General features: G+C 39.3%; 1 protein-coding gene across 4 annotated transcripts in view; it reads left to right on the top strand.

The window, feature by feature from the left end:
* Kaz (E3 ubiquitin-protein transferase Katazuke) overlaps window positions 1-22,684 on the top strand; it is a 157,322-nt gene that overhangs the window by 78,679 nt on the left and 55,959 nt on the right. For all 4 annotated transcript variants that reach the window (XM_090371159.1, XM_090371160.1, XM_090371161.1 and 1 more), the window contains one exon: window positions 20,668-20,853. In XM_090371159.1, the coding sequence (XP_090227285.1) occupies window positions 20,668-20,853 (186 nt within the window). The remainder of the gene's footprint in view (window positions 1-20,667; window positions 20,854-22,684) is intronic.

The following is a 22,684-nucleotide window of genomic DNA, read 5'->3' as shown; positions in this document are numbered from 1 at the left end:
ACATCATGGTAAAATAGAAAATGATTTTTCTTTCTATTGCACTCAAGTATCATCTTTAATGGTAATTTCTACCAAACTATGTAGAACAACAAAGAGATGCCACTCTTGCCAACAAGATGATGCTTCAAAATTTGTGTAGCACAATTTGCAGGAAGGCAAACCATAGAAAAAAAAAACTGTTTTTATGCAAGTTTTGTAGATGTTAGGACTATTTCAGCATTACTTATTGCCATTGTGTTAATTCCTGTCATGGTATTATAGTGTTTAACTTTGCAAATATTCAGCCAGACTGAAATTTAAAAGCTAAAATTGCATTAGCAAAAAGGTTGTTAGTTTTAAAGGGGATAAAGAGAATATTATTATAAGTGGGAACTAATGATGATATTAACATGGCAGTGGCAGCACACCTGATCATAACAGGATGGGGCCTTACAAGCTGACCAATTTTTTTTTATTTTTGAAAAAATGTTTTTGCTTTTTTTATTTTTTTATTTCTGCTTGTGGTATACCAATGCATAGCCTTTTCCAGTGAATTGCAGTTATTTAAAAAATAAATAATTACATTATTTTTTATGAAAATTTTTAATTTAAAACTATTGCATTTTTCAGACCTAAATTCTGTAAATTGCAGCATCTGAGAACTAGGTACCTGTGAAGAGATCTGATTGAAGTGTTTAAGGCGTTAAATGGATTGTGTAGAGTAAATTTTGATTTTGTCCTTACTCCCCTTCTCAGGCGATGTGTATAATGAGACAGATTTAATTGGATAAGGGATAGTTTATTATTATTCTTAGCCATATAGTGCAAGAAAGCCTGAGGCTTATGCTGCACCAGGGGAAAAAAAAAATTCTGAATTACTCTGAGAGAAGTAGAAGGGAATCACCAAAAAAGAGAAGAATAATGATATCCAGCTCAGGATCCTGGGTCTGCCAAGCCCATACTCACCAGATGTGAGCCTCTGGGGGTAGTTGCAGGACATGTTAAAAATTGTTTTCAACCAGTGGATAATTGATTGTTGTAACAAATTTGTATCTGCTGCTGTGGAAGTGCGTAGTTTTTATAAATTTAAGGACGGGTTAGACAGATTTATTATGAGGTGATGGCTAAATAATGTGTGTGATTAGATTTTTTTTTTGGTGCTGCTTAAACATGCCTCCTTTCTTCACTTTCCACTACTAATACTAATATCTAAAGATTGATGCAAAGTATCCATATATATTTATATTATTTATTAATTAAGTTTGATTATTATATTGAATAAATTCAAGAATAAGATGGTTTTTATGCTACCTTTCTAGTTATCATTTTGAGTAAAACTTTTAAAATTTTGAATTTTATAAACCAATAGAGCTTTTTCCATGAGGAGTCCAGACATAGCTACAAAGGTTAACTCACATTATGCAGAGATTGTGTTAGGTTACATTATATGATAAAATGTTTGTTGTTTATATTTAACTTTCTTATGTGTTTTTGTACTGAATCCAATGTCATTTTTTCTCTCATGTGAATATTTTGGTGGAAATTGAAGGGTGTGTGTGTGGGTGTGGGTGGGTGTTATCCAGACATTATGCTATGTTTGTGGATATTACATAGGTTCAGGTAAAGCATAACATCATTTTTGGTGGCAGTTTTTGCAGTGCATATGAAGCCCATTTTGTAATGTCTTTGGGTAATCAAAAAAGCTGTGGGCACCTCCTTTTGTCTGCTGTGTTAGTTGCAGGTCAACATTAGCAGAATTGTTTCTTAATTAGTCATAAGTCTATGCCTTTTGCTATATTTCAAACCATCATGGCAACTCCTACTTTCATACAGTGTATATATCAAAATGTGAAATCTGCAGATCAAAAAGCTATAGTGTATCCCAGCATACCATGCTCTGTTGTCTCAATGTCACATGCTGAAGACCTGCCAATTTCCAATCCACTTTCCAGAGAAGACTCTTCACAATTGGATAATTGAGATTATGCTTGAGATGCCTTAAAAGTGCCACATTTCTCTAATCATCAAGAAGTGGAAGACTTAGAAAGGGACTTGGGTTCAACCATATTCATTGTAGAGCTCTGATGTCTCATTTAAAAGAGTGAATCTGGAATCCTGCCAAAAGATTTCCACACATACGAAAAGATGTCACTTATGCATGTTTTTTTACACTGTGCCATTGTATGAAGAAATTAGTATTAATCACAATCTATAAGAGTAGCTCCTTTTTGTAGATGGTTCAAGTAAAAGTTGAAAAGCTGTGTTGCTTCAATGGGAATATACACCCATTGATTTCTGTTTTCATGCTTGTTCATTTTGAAAATTTATGCTGGTCATTCATCAAGATTGTGGAGTTCCTTCTGGGTTTGAAGGTTATACTGCTGAAGTACATTGTAGGGGTAGATAAATACTAAGAGAAAAGAAAATGGTCTGCCAGAATTGGTTAGCAGCATGATGCACACATTGTAGTAAACATTCCATTGGTTCCAAGAAACAACAGTCTTCATATGGAGTGCTTCCAGCACTCCATATGAAGTTGGGAGTAGCCAAACAATTTGTTAAAGCTTTGGATCTGTGTGGTGACACTTTAAAGCATATACAGTCTGTTTCCAAAACTTTGATGCCAAAAATGAAGGTTGGCATAATTTATTAATCGACTAGTTAAGCTAATGACTTCACAAGAACTAGTAGACAAGATGAATCGGGCTGCCTCCATAGCCAGGTGGGCATGGGCAGCAGTGCGTAGCATACGCTTCTTGATTAGACCAGGGTTCGAGCCCATGACCACCAAATACGGTGGATGTGGAAAGGTCAGGGAATGACCACCGCATATCCCCGGCGCAGTATGGCCTTAGTTGCTAATGCTCCTAAAAACCAAATAACAAACACACAAACAAAATGAATCTGAGAAAAATGCTTGGCAGTCTTTCACCTTTTTTTTTTTTATGTGAACCCCAAACACGAGAGGTATTAGAACCTATAATACTTAGTACCGTGCTTGGGTTGGAGGTTGAGAAGACGAAAGAAGATATTTGTTGACATTGGACTTGAACTTCTGTAGATTGTAATTTTCAGGAAATACGTATAAAGGAAGGTTGTTCCAGAAAATGGCAGTTGAATGAATAAATGAGGAAGATGAAAAGTTGGTTCTGTGGGTTTGAAGTTGGACAGTAAATGGATGTTGGCGGCATGTGTTCGGACTGTTTTGAAAGAGAGAGCGGGAATTATAGAAGCCAATTCAGAAGAACAGTGCCCGTGGAAGTATCTGTAGAAGAGGCATGCAGCAGAAACAGTGCGGCTATGAGAAAGCGAGAGGAGAGGAGAGACTCTTTAGAGATGAATCATTAATTAACCTAACTGCCCTCTTCTGAATGGAATCAAGAAGCCTGAGAGAGGTTTTGGGGGCACCACCCCAGATGTGGGAACAATATTCCATGGCAGGGCGGATTTGCGATTTATACAGAGTAAGCAGCTGATTGGAAGAAAAGTAACGCCGAGAGCGAAAGAGAAAACCAAGTTTTTTAGATGCAGAGGAAGCAATATTTGTAATGTGCTTGTGCCAAGAGAGAGATTAGAAGTCAGGGTAATCCCCAAAAGAGATATATCATTTTGCCTAGAAATCGGAGTGTCATTAAAGATAAGCCTAGGAGCAGAAGAATCCTTTTTGCGAGATATAAGACAAGACTGAGTTTTAGAAGGGTTGAAATCAACTAAGTTGTCTTTGCCCCACTGGAGAACTACCTGAAGATCAGCATTTAAGGAATTGGTAGCAGATTTTCGAGAAGTTGAAGCTGATTGAGCAGGACAAGGTTTCTCAAAATGGAAAGTGGAATGCAATGTGCTATCATCGGCAAAACTATGGATAGGATTTCCAGTCAATGGAAGAAGGTCATTAATATACAAGAGGAAAAGAGTGGGGGAAAGAACTGAACCTTGGGGGGACACCGGCATTAGTGGAGAAGTTAGAAGACAGAGAGCCATCTACCATCACCCTCAGTGAGCGATCAGAGAGAAAACTGGATAACGAATTACTAAAAACAGTTGGCAAACCATAAGATGGAAGCTTGTTTAGAAGACCTTTATGCCAAACACGATCAAAAGCCTTTGACATGTCAAGAGCAACTACTTGTGTTTCACCGAACCTTTCCATTGAATTAGTCCATAAATGGGTAACATAAGCCAGAATATCACCAGTGGATCGACACTGACGGAATCCATACTGGCGATCGTTGATCAGACGGAAGGTTTCTAGGTAGTTTAAGAGTTGGCGGTTAATGGATTTCTCCATTACTTTAAAAAGAGTAGAAGTAATTGCGATGGGACGATAATTGGATGGGAGGGATTTGTCACCCTTTTTAGGAACTGGCTGGATATGAGCAAATTTCCAAGCAGAAGGAAAAACACCTTTGGAATAAGAAAGTGAAAAAAGGCGGCAAAGAATAGGAATAAGTTCAGGAGCACAGGTTTTGAGAACAAGTGGAGAAATACCATCAGGACCTGGAGCTTTCTTAGCATCAAGATTCATCAAAATCCTTCTGATATCCTTTTGACGGAAGACCACAGGAGGCATTGAATGTAGCGTGTTGGGAATGGTGGGAGGTGTTTTACCAAGATCATTAATACATGAGCTGGAAGAAAAATGGGATGCTAGCAGGTCAGCTTTATCCTTGGCTGAAGTGACATCAGAACCATCTGGTTTGGACAGAGGTGGGAGCAGAGATGGGCAAAAGTTGGGGCCAAATAGCTTTGGCAAGAGACCAGAATGCTCGGCTACCATTAGGGCAAGAAACAAGTTTTCTACTCTTAGCCTGTTCAAACTCTAGTTTGGACTGATTAATAACTGCTTTACAATTGTTGCGAGCTTTGGTGTAGGCAGAAAATGAAACTGAAGAATTAGAAACAAGCCAATTACGATATGCAACGTTCTTCTCTTGGACAGCCTTAGCACATTTATTGGAAAACCAAGGTTTAGATAAAGGACGAGATTTTAAATTGCAGTGTGGAATAAAGGATTCCATTCCTGCAAGAATAATTTCACTGACACGATCTGAGCAAACGGTGACATCAGAAGTTTTGAAACAATAATCCGACCAAGGAAAAGAAGAAAAGAAGTCTCGCAGATCATCCCATTTTGCATTCTTGTAATGTCAAACAACACGAGGTTGGGAATAGCCATGAGATAAAGGTTCCATTGGAGAAGAGACAATCACCAAGTTGTGATCTGAAGTGCCTACAGGACCTCTCACTTCAACCGTGTACTTAGAAGGGTTGTTTGTGAGAAAAAGATCAAGCGTATTGGCTGTATGATTAGGATTATCCGGTATTCTTGTAGGTAAATGAACAATCTGTGCTAGGTCATTAGTAATTGCAAAAGCCTCAGCATCTTGACCTGCTGTGTCAGTGTGACTAGAAAACGGAAGCCAGCTGGAGTTGTGAACATTAAAATCACCAAGGAAAATTACCTCACTGTTAGGGAAGTTGGACTGGAGAAAGTCAAGTTGCAAAGAGAGGAAGACAAAGAGTTCCAAGTGATTAGTGGAGTTGGGAGAACGGTAGAGACAACAGATGAATTTGACACAATGAGGTAGAGAGATTTTAAGCCAGAGAAGATCAAAGAGAGGAGATTCCAAATTGCCAAGTCTCTGACAGGGAATATCAGAACGAACATATGCACAAGTATCACCTTTGAGGCGAAAGGAATCATACAGCAAATAATTTGGGCATCTGAGATGAGCAGTAGTTGAATCAACCGATAATTGAGATTCTGTCAGAAAAAGTACACGGGGTTTGGCAGACTGCAAGTGGAAATGGACATTGTTGAGATTAGAATTGAGACCATGTATATTTGTGAAATTAATTAGGAAGTCCTTGGGAGGTTTAGATCTTTTCGCAGATAAGCTTGCTCTATTAGTTTGACAATCATGGTGTATTCAATAGTAAGAAAAAGTGGGTGGGACATGCTGTATGAAGTAATGAAATTTTGGATATGCCGTACACGTGGTAAGAATATACCCAGATCCTTGACATAACGTGGCCTCGACAATGCTCCCCGCATACATACTACTCGGACTCCCTCCAGTCACTATCTGGCAGATTAGAGGTAGCAAGATTATACATTAGCTGATCCGGAACCCTCCTAGAGAGTTACCAATAGGTTCAGTCTGGTGTACTAACTAGCGTCCGGCCTGCGAACACTGTTTTAGAGCTGTACCCTCGAAATGTAAGGAATATTGGATCTCGCCATGACGTTCATCATAATCTCAAAAGTCATCAATCATACTGCATGATGGAAGAGATAGGGAAGGGTTGACCGGAACTTAGCTCTAGAGACTAAACATGGATTCCCCCACTTCAAGCCTCCAATAAGCAAAGTGGTGGTATTTCACCAGTTGATGAGAGTCATCTACCACCTAGTACTGCCTGGTAACATAGAGGTGAGGCATTCCTCCATGTGGTGTGGGCGCCACACCTCGACCCCTGCTTACGTTGGTTCACACCTGAGTGGTCACCCACCATGTACTTGTGCATGGAGGTTATACCCAGGATTACTAACAGTCCCACCATCTTGAAGGTGCAAGCAGAGGATTTGGCTGTCACAGACCGTCCGGACTTCGCCGAAATTGGGTCCACTTGACTTGAGTGTCACCCGAATATCAGTTCCATCAGCGTTTTAGACTCCCAGGTAGCAAGTACAGCTTGTCTGGCATATCTTAGAGAATGTCTGTGACAACCTCAAGGACCTTGTAGTGAATGGCTTTTTAAATAACATTAAGAGTGAAAATTTCAAAGAACTAGGTGGCAAGTTTATTGAAAATTATATTCTGCTTCCCATTTTTATGGAAAAATGGAATGCAGAATGTCAGCTAAGTTCCATTATTTGCACTCTCTCTTTGGATTTTTTCAGACCAAATCTGGGTAATGTTAATGAAGAGCATGGGGGCGAGAGTACACCAGGACATAGTTAGTGAAGAAGAGGTACTAAGGAAGGTGTGATGAAGCTGTGGTTGGAAACTATATTAGGTTTTTGGTTTACGATGATCAAACGGATCACAGAAGACAAATACCTTCAAATGTATAGTTTTAAGGAAATTTTTTTATTAACCCAAGGAAGGGTTTCTGCTTTTTAATTTTTGATTTTTTTAGATTTTTTCCTTGTACTTGTAGCAAAGATTAAGAGTGATTAAAAGATTAAATAGTTAATTTTTTACAAAAATTAATTATCGTTAATAAATTTGATATAATATTAAATTGCATTTACTTTACTTTTATTTACAGACAAAACATTGATGGTATGCGGTAAGTATTAGTATTAGCCACATAATGCAAGGAAGCTGCAGGCTTTTCCTGCATTGGCCAAAAAAAAAGAGAGAGAAGGATGTAGAAATTATTTACTTCCCTTCTCTAATTATTCAGTTGACCCTTGAATTTCTTCAAACTGGCAGCCTTAATTACCTGCCGAGGCAACCTCCTCCCTTGTAATTTGAATTTATGACCCATAGTTCTTAAATTCTTTATAGCAGTGCCAATTTCACCTTCATTCATTTTACTAACCCTCTGAGAGCCTTATAAATCTTAATCAGGTCCTCTCTGAGGTGCCGGGTTGCCAAGCTCTGTAGCTCACATAATCTGGATTTTTTTTGTACAGTCACCCATTTGCCGACCTCACCATGAGTTGCTGACTTTTGGACCCTTTCAAGAAGCTGAATGTCTTATTTTCAGATGAGGTCTCCATACTGCTAGGAGTATAGTTAATAAATTTGATGAGCTTGAAGTGCTAGTCAAGACATCAAAGGCAGATATTGTTGGGATATCAGAGACATGGTGTCACACAGACATAAGCAGTGCAGAATTGGAATTTTGGGAAGTACAATGTGTACAGAAAGGATAGACAGGACAGAAAGGGAGAGGGGTTATGCTGTTAGTTAAGAAACACAAAATCTAAGGAAGTACATCCAATTGATGGTGAACAATGCAATGTTGAATCTGTTTGTTGTGACATAAGCACTGGGAAAGGAAAAATGATAGTAGGTGTGTGTTATAGGCCTAATGAATCTGATGAGTATAATGATCATTTATGCAGAGAAATAGAGTGGGCCAATAAATCAGAATGACTTATTGGATTAACTTAACCATTCCACCTTATATTTAGCCATCAGTCTTTTCATAAAACTATTGCAGGATTATATTCAAGGTGAGTACCGCACTTTAAGCATTTCGCTATTTTTATATCAGAATGACTTATAATGGGGAAATTTTAATTTCCCAGATATTGACTGGAATTTGTGGGTTGGTCACTCACACACTAGCAAGGCTTTTGTGGATTTATTGGATGACTGTTTTCAACAGCAACTTGTTCGAGAGGCAACCAGAGGGAGCAATACTCTTGATCTGATTATCAGCAGTCATTAGCATTAGTAGAGGCATATGATGCAAGAAAGGAAGCTTATGCAGCATCAGCCAAAAAAAAAAAAAAAAAAACCACTCCCATTTCACCCCTCCATTCGTTCAAAATACCTGTCCAGCTGAGCCTTAAATTTATTTAGGCTATCAACTTCCACAACAAGGGATGGAAGTCTGTTCCACCAACCAACTACCTACTGGCTAAAGGCAAATTTCTGCACATCTATCCTACATCTGTCTTTCCTCAATTTGAATTTATTCCCTCTCAGGTGATTATTTTGAGCAAGAGGAAGAATCCCATCGATATTGAGCATGCTCAAACCATTCAAGGCTTTATACACCTCTACCAAATCAACTCGCTGGTGCCTAGTCTCCAGACACTGTAATTTGCAAAACTTAAGCCTTTCTTTGTAAGAGTGACCCTTTGTTCCATTCACTAATCTTGTTGTCCTTCTCTGTACTCGTTCCAGCAGCTCTACATCCTTCTTGAAATGAGGCCTTCAGACCTGTATACAATACTCAAGGTGTGGCCTGACCATTGCCTTATACAAGGGAATAATCACCTCCTTATCCCTGCTAGAAAAATTCCTGTATATCATTGGCAAGACACCATGAGCTACTCTTGCAGCCCATCCGCACTGCTCAGAGAATTTCATATCTGCCTGCACAATTACCCCCAGATCCTTTTCATTCTCTACTACTGTTAGTATAGTACCAAAGAGTTGATACGTTGCTCTGGGGTTACTGTTTCCCATATGTAGTACTTACATTTTCCAATGTTAAATTTCATTTGCCACCTCTCGGCCCATCTGCTCAACCTTTCCAGATCCTGTTGCGGCAGCATAGCATCAGTAGTGTCCTTAACAACCCTGCCAACCTTTGTATCGTCTGCAAACTTGGACATTAAGCTTGATATACCATCATCAATATCATTTATAAATACAGAAAACAATAATGGGACTCCACGAAGCAGTGTCCATTGATTACCACTCTCTGTCTGCTCCCCCTCAACCATCCCTTTATCCATAGCAGCAATTTGACTCCAATGCCACACTGCTCCGATTTTTGCAGCAGTCTTCCATGTGCAACAGTATCAAAAGCCTTTCTAAGATCCAAATATATAATATCAAAGTTATTCCCTGCATCCAGTTCTTTTGTGACTGCATCATATTATCCAATCAGATTGGTCAGGCATGACTTTCCCTTAACAAAACCATGCTTTGTCCCAGGTATAACTGAAGTCTTGTCAAGATGATCCTGCAGTGCTTCTTTAACCAGTGCCTCTATTAATTTTCTTGGAACAGAAGTTAAACTCACAGGTCTTTAATTACTTTTATCAGCTTTTGATCCTCCTTTGCGAATTGGGGTCACATTTGCACTTCTCCAGTCTATGGGTACCTCTCTTAGTCCAAGGAAGCTCTCATAATTATGGCTAAGGGTTTGCTTACTTCCTTTGCTGCCTCCTTTAATATAACTGGATTGATCCCATCCACCCAGGTGCCTTTCTTGTGTTTATCTTCATCAATTTCTCCTCCACGGGCGCCTCCGTAGCCAGGTGGGAAGGAGCAGCAGTGCGTAGCACACGCTTCTTGATTAGACCGGGGTTCGAGCCCGTCACCACCAAATACGGAGGATGCGGAAAGGTCAGGGAATGACCACCACATATCCCGGAGCAATATGGCCTTAGTTGCTAATGCTCCTAAAAACAAATAACAACAACAACATCTCCTCCACTTTACTCTCAGTTATTACAAGATTATCTAGCTTACTGCCAGAGTTGAATACACCTCTGGCATTCCCCTCGCTGAATAACTCCTCATGTGTGAATGTTGATGCAAAATATTCATTTAGTTTGTTAGCTACCTGAGCAGGATCATCAAGAGTTGAACCATCGATATCAAGTGGACCAATCTGATTCATCCTCTTCCTTCTAGAGTTTACATAAGTAAAGAACTCTTTGCTGTTTTTCTTTGCATCCCTTGCCAAGGATTTCTCGTAATCTGCCTTTGCCTGCCTAACCTCCTTTGTAACTTGGTTACAGATCAACTTATATCTATCATAGGCTTCTGTGTCATGTGTTAATTTATATGTATCCCATACATTTTTCTTCTCTGCCATATGTCTCATTAGTTCATCTGATATCCATTTAGGCCTAAACCTTGAACAATATTTCTTAGTTGCTATGTAAAGCCTAGTAGTTTCCAAGATAAGTTCTTTGAATGCTTCCCATTTTGAATTTCTGTTTGTAACATAATCATTTTATCCCACTGTATAGAATTTAAATACTGTCTCAGACCATCGTAGTCGCCTTTATGAAAGCAATAACCCTTCCCTTTACCCCTGATGGTAGTTACCTCTTTGAGTAAATCCCGCTTCAGCACACTGTAATCACTGCCACCTAGTGGTTCCTCTATCTTCAGATTCTTAATGCATGAAGAATCACTACTGATTATCAAATCAAGAGTATTACTCCCTCTAGTTGCCTCCCGAACATGCTGATGTAGAAAACAATCATCCAATAAATCCACAAAAGCCTTGCTAGTGTGTGAGTGACCAACTCACAAATTCCAGTCAATATCTGGGAAATTAAAATCCCCATTATAAGACTCTCTGATTTATTGGCCCACTCTATTTCCCTGTGCAGTTTCTTATTATACTCATCAGAGTCATTAGGCCTATAGCACACTCCTACTCTAAATTTTGATCTCCCAATGCTTATGTCACACAAAACTGACTAGACACTGCACTGTTCCGCAATGTCAACTGGCTTCATGTCCTTGGATTTTGTGTTTCTTAACTAATAGCATAACCCATCCTCCCTTCCTATCCTGTCTATCCTTTCTGTAGACGTTGTACTCCCCAAATTCCAGTTCTGCCTTCCTTATATCTGTGTGACACCACGTCTCTGATATCCCAACAATGTCCGCCTTTGATGCTTTGAGAAATATCTCAAATTCATCAAATTTATTGACCAAACTCCTAGCATTGGTGTACATGCAAGTATACATGTTCTTTTTCTTAGCTACCCTAACACAACCGATTTGTTTACTTGTACCACAATGACTCCCAGCAATCTCTGAAATACCCTGCATCTTGTTTTCCAGGCTGCTGCTCATTCCAATAGAAGCAGTGCAAGAATCACTTTCACCTCTGCCAGTGGCTACTGTTAATCTATTAGTCCTTGTATTGTCCTTATATAAAAAAGGCACCTGGGGTGGATGGGATCTATCTAGTTATATTAAGGGAGGCAGCAAAAGAAGTAAGCAAACCCTTAGCCAAAAATTATGAGTGCTTCCTTGGACTCAGGGGAGGTCCCCATGGACTGGAGGTGTGCAAATGTATCACCAATTCACAAATAGGGTTCAAACGGTGACACAGGTAACTATAGACCTGTTAGTTTAACTTGTGTTCCGGGGAAAATAATGGAATCACTGGTTAAAGAAGCATTGCAGGATCATCTAGACAAGACTGCCGTAATAGTTAAGACACAGCATGGGTTTGTTAAAGCGAGGTCTTGTCTGACCAATCTGATTGGATACTATGATGTGGTCACAAAGGAACTGAATGCCAAAAATAATTTTGATATCATATACTTGGATTTTAGGAAAGCTTTTGATGCTGTTGCACATGGGAGACTGCTGTACAGATTGGTGAGGTATGGTGTTAATTGTAAGTTGCTACAATAGATAAAGGGATGGTTGAGTGAGAGACGACAGAGGGTGGTAATCAATGGACAAAGTTATTAGTGGAGTTCCCCAGGGTTCGGTGTTGGGCCCATTGTTGTTTTGTATATTTATCAGTGATATTGATGAAGGTATATCAGTTTTAACGTCCAAGTTTGCAGATGATACAAAGGTTGGCAGGGTTGCTAACGACAGTATGCTACTCCAACTGGATCTAGATAAGTTAGGCAAATGGGTTGAAAAGTGGCAACTGAAGTTTATTATTATTATTATTATTATTATTATTATTAATAGCTACACGGTGCAAGGAAGCCTGAGGCTTATGCTGCACTAGCCAAAAAAAAATTCCCGAGTTACCCTGAGAGAGAGAGAGAGAGAGAGAGAAGTAGAAGGAAATCACCAAGAAAGAGAAGAATGATGATATCCAGCTCAGGACCCTGAGTGTGCCAAGCCCATACTCACCAGATGTGAGCCCCTGGGGAAACATAGACAAATGCATAGTACTGCATATGGGTAGCAATAACCCAAGAGACACGTTCCAACTGTGTGGTACTACACTCAGGAAGTGGAAAGTGAAAAAGACCTGGGGGTAATTGTGAAGTCAAATATGAAGTTTGCTGAGCAGTGCAGAGGGGCTGCCAGTGCAGATCATGGAGTCTTGTCAATGATATATAGGAATTTTGCTAGCAGGGACAAGAAGGTAATTATCCCATTATACAAGGCAATGATCAGGCCACACGCAGAGTACTGTGTACGGGTCTGGAGGCCTCATTTTAGGAAAGCTGTAGAGTTGCTAGAATGAGTGCAAAGTAGGGCAACAAGAATGGTGAGGGGAACAAAGCGCGTGCTCTTACCAAGAAAGGCTTAAATTCTGCAAATTGTAGCACCTGGAGAGTAGGCACCTGCGAGGTGATCTGATTGAGGTGTATAAGGCCTTGAATGGGTTGAGCAAGCTGAATGCTGATGGGATTCTTCCTCTTGCTCAGATTAAAAACATGTGGGAGCACAGATTCAAATTGAGGAAAGACAGTTGTAGAATAAATGTGTGGAAATTTGCATTTAGCCAACAGGTAGTTGATTTGTGGAACCAGTAACATAGCTACCCTTTCTTGGGCCCGGAGGCAAAGAACATGTTCAGGTCCCTACTTAATTAAAGCAAATTGCAAAAAGAGGAGACAGCCAAATACCTCACGCCCCTAAAGGGCCCGGGCCTGGAGGTAATTGCCTTGCCTGCCTACATGGTAGCAACGCCACTGAGTGGAACAGAGTTCCATCTTTTGTTGTGGAAGTTGATAGCCTAAATAAATTTAAGGCTGAGCTGGACAGGCATTTGGAATGAATGGAGGGGTGGAGTGGGAGGTTTTTTTTTTTTTTTTTTTGCTGATGCTGCATAAGCTTGCTTTCTTGCATCGTATGTTAATACTTGGATGCAGTACTCCAAATGTAGTCTTATAATTGCCTTATTTAGTGGGATTATGACCTCCCTATCTCTATGGGATAATCATCAGCCATGAGCAGTAATACAGAAAGACAAATGATACTGAAACTGAAGAATAGCGATGGTGTACTTATAAACAGCAGAGAAGGCATAATTCAAATAGCAGAAGACTACTATAGAGAATTATACATGGAGCGAGGGAATGATACCAGCAGTGGGGAAGATGGATTGCAAAGTAGCAACACATAAGACATCCCTATATTCTTCCTGATGAGGTAGAACATGCATTGAAGAAATTGAAGAATCGGAAAGCCCCGGGGGAAGATGAAGTTATTGTAGAGTTGTTAAAATTGGGAGGAAGAGACATAACACAAAAACTGGCAAGGCTCTTCACAAAGTGCATTAGAAAAGGTGTGATGCCTAAGCAATGGAAAAATGCAATCCTAGTTTTGCTGCATAAGAAAGGAGATAAATCAGAAATTGGAAATTATAGACCAATTAGCTTGTTATCCCACATCTACAAGTTGTTCACAAGGGTCATTACTAACAGATTAGAAAGAATACTTGATGAGAATCAGCCGAAAGAGCAGGCCCCTCCGTAGCGAGGTGGGAAGGAGCAGCAGTGCGTAGCACACGCTTCTTGATTAGACCGAGGTTCGAGCTCGTCACCACCAAATACAGAGGATGTGGAAAGGTCAGGGAATGACCACCGCATATCCCGGAGCAATATGGCCTTAGTTGCTAATGCTCCTAAAAACCAAACAACAAACAACAACCGAAAGAGCAAGCTGGCTTTAGGACAGGATTCTCAACTGTGGATCACCTTCACGTAATATCACAGCTAATGGAGAAAGCAAATGAATATAAAACACCATTATGCCTGGCATTTGTGGATTATGAAAATGCATTTGACTCCATATAGCATACGGCAATGTTTTGGGCACAGGAAAGACAAGGCATAGCTACCCCATATATTATGATTTTGAAGAAAATATATGAGAGTGCTACCTCCTTTATTAGATTAGACAAAGACGGTAGCAAATTTAAAATCGAGAAAGGAGTTCGACAAGGAGACACAATATCTCCGAAGCTGTTTACTGCTGCCCTTGAGGAAGCTTTCAGGAGATTAGACTGGTCGCAGAAAGGAGTCAATGTGAATGGAGAGTACCTAAACCATTTACGATTTGCAGATGACATTGTGGTCATAAGCCACGATCCCAAAGAATTAGAGGAAAATCTTAATCAGTTATGCACAGTAAGGATTTTGGACTAAAGATGAATATGGCTAAAACAAAAGTAATGATGAACAAGTATGCCACGGAAAGGGAAATAATGATTGAAGGAGCAGTAATTAGCATTTAGCATTAGCATTAGCATTAGTAGAGGCATTTGATGCAAGAAAGCAAGCTTATGCAGCATCAGCCAAAAAAAAAAAAAAAAAAAGTAACATAAATAAAAATAACCACTTCCACTTCACCCCTCTGTTCGTTCGAAATACCTGTCCAGCTGAGCCTTAAACTTATTTAGGCTATCAACTTCCACAACAAGGGATGGAAGTCTGTTCCACCCACCAACCACCCGCTGGCTAAAGGCAAATTTCCGCACATCTATCCTACATCTGTCTTTCCTCAATTTGAATTTATGCCCTCTCAGGTGATTTTTCTGAGCTAGAGGAAGAATCCCATCAGCATTGAGCATGCTCAAACCATTCAAGGCTTTGTACACCTCTATCAGATCACCCCGCTGGTGCCTAGTTTCCAGACACTGTAATTTGCAAAACTTAAGCCTTTCTTCGTAAGAGAACCCCTTTGTCCCATTCACCAATCTAGTTGCCCTTCTCTGTACTCGTTCCAGCAGCTCTACATCCTTCCTGAAATGGGGCCTCCAGGCCTGTATACAGTACTCTAGGTGTGGCCTGACCATTGCCTTATACAAGGGAATAATCACCTCCTTATCCCTGCTAGAAAAATTCCTATATATCATTGACAATACACCATGAGCTACTCTTGCAGCTCGTCTGCACTGCTCAGAGAACTTCATATCTGCCTGCACCACCACCACCAGGTCCCTTTCATTCTCTACCACTGTCAGTGTAGTACCACAGAGTTGATACGCTGCTCTGGGGTTGCTGTTTCCCATATGTAGTACTTTACATTTGTCAATGTTAAACTTCATTTGCCACCTCGAAGCCCATCTGCTCAACCTTTCCAAATCCTGTTGCAGCAGCATAGTGTCAGTAGTGTCCTTGACAACCCTGCCAACCTTCGTATCGTCTGCAAACTTGGACATTAAGCCTGATATACCATCATCAATATCATTTATAAATACAGAAAACAATAAAGGCCCCAATACTGAACCCTGAGGGACTCCACTAATAACATTAGTCCACGATGAGCAGTGTCCATTGATTACCACTCTCTGTCTTCTCCCCCTCAACCACCCCTTTATCCATAGCAGCAACTTGCCTCCAATGCCACACTGCTCCAATTTGTGCAGCAGTCTTCCATGTGCAACAGTATCAAAAGCCTTTCTAAGATCCAAGTATATAATATCAAAGTTATTCCCTGCATCCAGTTCTTTTGTGACTGCATCATAGTATCCAATCAAATTGGTCAGGCAAGACTTCCCCTTAACAAAACCATGCTGTGTCCTAACTATAACTGAAGTCTTGTCTAGATGATCCTGCAGTGCTTCTTTCACCAGTGCCTCCATTAATTTTCTGGGAACAGAAGTTAAACTCACAGGTCTATAATTACTTGTGTCAGCCTTTGATCCCCCTTTGTGAATTGGGGTCACATTTGCACATCTCCAGTCAATGGGTACCTCCCCTGAGTCCAAGGAAGCTCTCATAATTATGGCTAAGGGTTTGCTTACCTCCTTTGCTGCCTCCTTTAATATAACTGGATAGATCCCATCCACCCCAGGTGCCTTTCTTGTGTTTATCTTCAACAATTTCTCCTCCACTTTGCTCTCAGTTATTACAAGATTCTCTAGCTTACTGCTAGAATTGAATACACCTCTGGCATTCCCCTCGCTGAATAACTCCTCATGTGTGAATGTCGATGCAAAATATTCATTTAGTTTGTTAGCTACCCGAGCAGGGTCATCAACAGTTGACCCATCGATCTCAAGTGGACCAATCTGATTCATCCCCTTCCTTCTAGAGTTTACATAAGTAAAGAACTCTTTGCTGTTTTTCTTCGCATCCCTTGCCAAGGATCTCTCGTAATCTGCCTTCGCCTGCCTAACCTCCTTTGTAACTTGGTTACAGATCAACTTGTATCTATCATAGGCGTCCGTGTCACGTGTTAATTTGTATGTATCCCATGCATTTTTCTTCTCTGCCATATGCCTCATTAGTTCATCTGACAACCATTTAGGCCTAAACCTTGAACAATATTTCTTAGTTGGTATGTAAAGCCTAGTAGCTTCCACGATAAGTTCTTTGAATGCTTCCCATTTTGAATTTGCTGTTGGCAATATCATCAGTTGATCCCACTGTATAGAATTTAAATACTGTCTCAGTCCATTGTAGTCGCCTTTACGAAAGCAATACCCCTTCCCTTTACCCCTAATGGTAGTTACCTCTTTGAGTAACTCCCACTTCAGCACACTGTGATCACTGCCACCAAGTGGTTCATTTATCTGCAGATTCTTAATGCATGAAGAATCACTACTGATAATCAAATCAAGAGTATTACTCCCTCTAGTTGCCTCCCGAACATGCTGATGTAGAAAACAATCATCCAATAAATCCACAAAAGCCTTGATACTGTGTGAGTGACCAGCCCCCAAATTCCAGTCAATATCTGGGAAATTAAAATCCCCCATTATAAGACTCTCTGATTTACTGGCCCACTCTATTTCTCCGAACAGTTTCTTATTATACTCATCAGAGTCATTAGGCCTATAGCACACTCCTACTCTCAATTTTGATCTCCCAATGCTTATGTCACACCAAACTGACTCGACACTGCACTGTCCAGCGATGTGGACTGGCTTCACTTCCTTGGATTTTATGTGTTTTTTAACTAATAGCATAACCCCTCCTCCCTTCCTATCCTGTCTATCCTTTCTGTAGACATTGTACTCCCCAAATTCCAGTTCTGCATTTCTTATATCTGTGTGACACCACGTCTCTGAAATCCCCACAATATCTGCCTTTGATGTTTTGAGCAATACCTCAAATTCATCAAATTTATTTACTAAACTCCTAGCATTGGTGTACACACAAGTATACATGCACCTGTTCTTTTTCTTAACTACCCTAACACAACCCATGTGTTTACTTGTACCCCAATGATTCCCAGCAGTCTCTGAAATATCCTGCATCTTATTTTCCAGGCTGCGGCTCATTCCAATAGAAGCAGTGCAAGAATCACTTTCACCTCTGCCAGTGGCTACTGTTAATCTATTAGTCCTTGTATCCCCCCAATCTAGCAGTTTTCCGACCCACCTAACATTGCCTCGATAGCATCAGCAAACATTCTTGCACCCTTTCTATTTAAGTGTATCCCATCCCTGTAGAAGCAGTCTCTCCTGTTAACAAGTACAGACCAGGCTGAAAAAAATTCTACCCCTTGAGCCCTGCACAATCTTTCCAGGGCCGAATTGATTGACAGGGCTCTCATCATATACTCCCTCCTATCGTGTCTGGGCAGAATTGCAGACACTTTCAATTTCAACCCTAATTCACGGCTTTTTTTCATTGAAAAAAAGGTGGAGTCATATACTTATCTGGGACAAGTTATTAGCTGTAATAATGATAAATGGCTGGAAGTCAAGAGAAGAATAAATTTTGGATGGATAGCATTCAGGAAGTATAGTCACATACTGAAGAGCAATATCCCAATTTGTCTGAAACGTAAAATAATGAATCGATGTATACTCACCACCATGACTTATGGAAGTGAAACTTGGACACTCGCCAAAAGAATGGAAGAGAAGCTGAGAACTACACAGCGAAGAATGGAACGAATTATATTGGGAATCAGACTGTTAGATAAGAAGAGAAACACATGGATTAGGCAGCAAACTCAAGTAAAGGACATTCTTATCAAAACTAAAGAACTAAAATGGTCTTGGCAGGACACATAGCTCGAAGACATGATGACAGATGGACTAAGAAAATAACAGAATGGTACCTAAGAGGAGCTAGAAGAAAACCTGGAAGACAAAGGCGGAGATGGATAGATGAAATTCATGAGTTTTTGGGTAGTAAATGGATGGCCAGTGCTCAAAACAGAAGGAACTGGAAAGTTGCTGGAGAGGCCTTCATCCTGCAGTGGATTGAAAATGGCTGATGATGATGATCTCTATGGGATAATGTTTGATAAATCATTGATAGAACACCATGGGCTTTTCTGGCTACCTGTTTACACTGCTTAGAAAACTTTATATCTGCCCATATTATTACTTCCAAATCCCTTTCTTCCTCCACTGTTTTTAATTCAACCCCACCAAGTATATAATTTATTTTTGGGTTTACTATTCTCCAAGTGTAAAGTAAGGTCATATTTGGAATTAGCATACACACTAAGAAGTGGAGATAAACAGAACATTTTCAAAAAATTTTTCCATAGTATTCTTATTGATTGAAGTCTATTTGGTGTCATATGTGTAACGCCTGGTGCGCATATGACACCATCTGCTGCTATTATTTATAAACGATCAATTTCAAAATGGCTGAGCCCTTTCAGTCATGCATCAAGGTGGAAATGCTATTTATAATCCAATTTCTGAATTATTATTAGCATTAGTAAAGGCACATGATGCAAGAAAGCAAGATTATATAGCAGCAGCCAAAAAAAAAAAAAAAACTTTCTCATTTCACCCATCCACTCACTCCAAATGTTTGCCTATTGTGCCTTGAATCCATTTAAGCTATCAACTTCTACAACGACAGATGGAAGTTCGTTCCAGCAATCAACCACCTGCTAGCTAAAGGCAAACTTCAGCACATCTATCCTACAACTGTCTTTTCTCAATTTGAATTATGCCCTCTCAAGCAATTATTGTGAGCAAGGGGAAGAATCCCATCAGCTAAAGTATATCGGAGAATGTTTTCTCAGTGTGGTTTCTGTATCTTTCATTTGGATAAATAATGGCTAATTGCTTGAGTAGGTTATTAAGTTTGAGAATGGTTTGGGGATTCTTCTTAACCAGAGCAAGCACACATCATTTACCAGAACTCATACAAGGAAACTGACTCATTACTGTTGAAGAAATTTCAATGGTACTGGTAGCAAGCTGTGTGGATTTAAACATATATGTTATCATTAGGGAGAAGTTGCACTTTCAAAAATTGTGTTCCATGGACTCTGGCATTTAACACCAGAATTGAAGGAATGACAACTTATGTGTTTTCCATGCTTCTTGAATGGTAGCATACCTTAGATCATAGTGATCAGAGATGAATCCCAGGTACAACCAAGTTCAAGCTCACCTCACTAGAGAAAGTCTGTATTCGAGTATCAGCTGGGAAATGCTATTCACTGTATTCTGGGATCAGTGAGTGATAAGTGACATACTGTGATGTGCTTCTGAAAAAATTAAAAGCCGGCAATTTGAAAGAAATGTTTGCAGGGGTTTGTTGTCCTCAGATGGCCTGCAGTATGATAACACTCATTCTTGCACTGTCTATTCTGCAGTTAACCTGGTTCAGGGGGATGAAGCTTGAGGTATTTTCCCATCCTCCTTATTCACCAAACTTATCACCTTTCATGAACTAAAAGGATGTCACTTCTCAGGTGAAGAGATTAGGATGGTGGGGCACAAATAGCTTCAATACCAGCCACGAAACTTTTTTTCTTGAAGAATTCAGGCATTAATGCAGTACTAGAGGTGTGACAAATGTAGTAGGAACTACCTTGAAGGTTGTTTCCTTGTTGTTTGTGAAATATGCAACTTTTATTTGAATGAAAACTGCAAAACTACTGCTTTATAAAGGCTGAAAAGTAATAGATAAAAACTAAAATTGAAAGCAGGCATAAATAAAAGCTAAAAAAGAATATAGGAAAGTACCTGTGGCCTAAAAATTTTGGATTAGGTTTTTTACACAAATTCATTAACCATATTTCTTTTGTCCTACTTCTTAACCACAGTCATGTGATATAGCTTACAGTTATTTTTTATATAAGTAAGAAATTTTATATATTTATTACAAAGGTCCCTTATGAAGTCCTCAACAAGAAATTCCGAGCAGCTCAGAAGAATATTGATAGAGAAGTATCCCATGTGCAGGCTGCAGCAAATGACCTTGAGAAAGGCCTTCAAAAACGATCACCAACTGTAGGAGAGCTTAATGCACTTCTTGGTGGGATGGTTGAAAAACTTAATCTTTTAAAGAGAAAGGTAATTTCATAAAATACTAAGAATATCTGCTTTGATATAATCAGTTCTATTATGAACCATCTGAATCTTTAATTTGTGTATGATACAATTTACTTTTTGAATATCTGACCTCTGTTTAATGTATCCTTGCAGTATCACTTGAATATTTTCTGATGCAGGTGGTTACAGTTCAAATTTATTTTACTTGCACAATGATAGAATAAGCCACACTAGAAAAACTAAAAATTCCTTTCAGTAGAATCTTAAAATTAGTAATGATTTTATAACCCTTTTGCTCCATACTTTGAATCTTTATTCCAATTCTGAAAGATGATTCAAGGTCAGAATCAAAATTTCTGTGTAAAATGAAATTTCTATTTTGATCTTGTTTGCTGCTTTTCTTATAAAAAATAACAAATTTCCATATCTTCATTTATATTTTGTGTTAAATTCTATTGTTCAGTCTGAGAAATAAAGTGGGCATGCCAAAAAAGTTTTATAGAATATATGGCTAAGGTAAAGAAAGCCAACATGAGAACAACAAGAAACATCTGATAACTTATGCGGAAAGTTAGTTTCCCGACACCGGACTCTAGCACTCCTCGCTCAGTAAACAGACGGTAGGTGTTATCGGTCTGGAGCCGAAATCGAGAAGGATATATTGATTGACAGGTTGGCGTGGCAAACAATTAAATGATTGGTGGTGGGCGCAACAGACGACAAGCTACTGTGTAGTCATTGGTTGGCATTATAATGTGTATTTATGAGTAAAGAACGTTGCATAATAGTTTTGTGATGAACAGTAAACAGATAATATTAGCAATGAATCTTTTAAAGATGGAAGAAATTTGTAAGGAAAATAGAATGTTGGTTGATATTTTTATGAAAACTAAATTAATAAAAGTTTCATTCTGTTCATTTTTATGTTCTTCATTGTGTTTTTATCTCATTATTAAAAGCAGATTTTTGGAGTTCATGAGTGTTTTTACTATACTGTTGATTTAGGTTTGGTTTCGAAAAAAGGAAAAGGTTTCTTTATATTTCGTTATATTTCGTAACCTGACTTTAAAAACAAAAGTACAGTAATAAAATATTAATATTTTGTTAAACAATTTGTGCTAGTCCACCCATGATTCTAAAGAAAAAAAAAGGTTAGGTTACCCCCTCCATTTTGGGAGGGGTTCAAGCTCCTATGGGATTCAAGTGGAGGTAACCTGACCTTTTTTCACCATTATGGAAAGCATCCATTAGGGCAAGTTACCATTAATGCTTCTTAGTGCTACTAAAGTAATACTAAACTGATGTTATCGTGTGTTGTGTTCGCGCACCAATCAGCACATCGTTTGCCCTACCTACCTGTCAATCAATATATCGTTCTCAACTTTGCTCCAGACTGATAACACCTACCGTCTGTTTACCAGGCGAGCAGCGCTAGAGTGCTGTATCGGGAAACAAATTTTCCGTGTAAGTTATCTAATGCTTCTCGTCGTTCTCATGTTGGCTTTCTTTACCTTTACCGAATATATATTCTTTTTTTTTTTTTTTAATTTTGTGAACACCAAAACAAAACACAAAAGGTGTTTGAACCTGAGGTATTTTCTTTCCAAATATGCATTGAAGGTTGAGAAGACAAGAGACTCTTGTTGACACTGACCTTGAATTCCTTTAAGTTATAATTTTCAGGACATTAGCATTAGTAGAGGCATACGATGCAAGAAAGCAAGCTTATGCAGCATCAGCCAAAAAAAAAAAAAAAAAACCGCTCCCATTTCACCCCTCTGTTTGTTCCAAATACCTGTCCAGCTCAGCCTTAAATTTATTTAGGCTATCAACTTCCACAACAAAAGGTGGA

Source organism: Mastigoproctus giganteus, chromosome 4, assembly GCF_048544385.1.
Source record: "Mastigoproctus giganteus isolate SK-2022 chromosome 4, ASM4854438v1, whole genome shotgun sequence".
Classification (NCBI taxonomy): domain Eukaryota; kingdom Metazoa; phylum Arthropoda; class Arachnida; order Uropygi; family Thelyphonidae; genus Mastigoproctus; species Mastigoproctus giganteus.
This window is presented reverse-complemented; position numbering and strand designations above follow the sequence as displayed.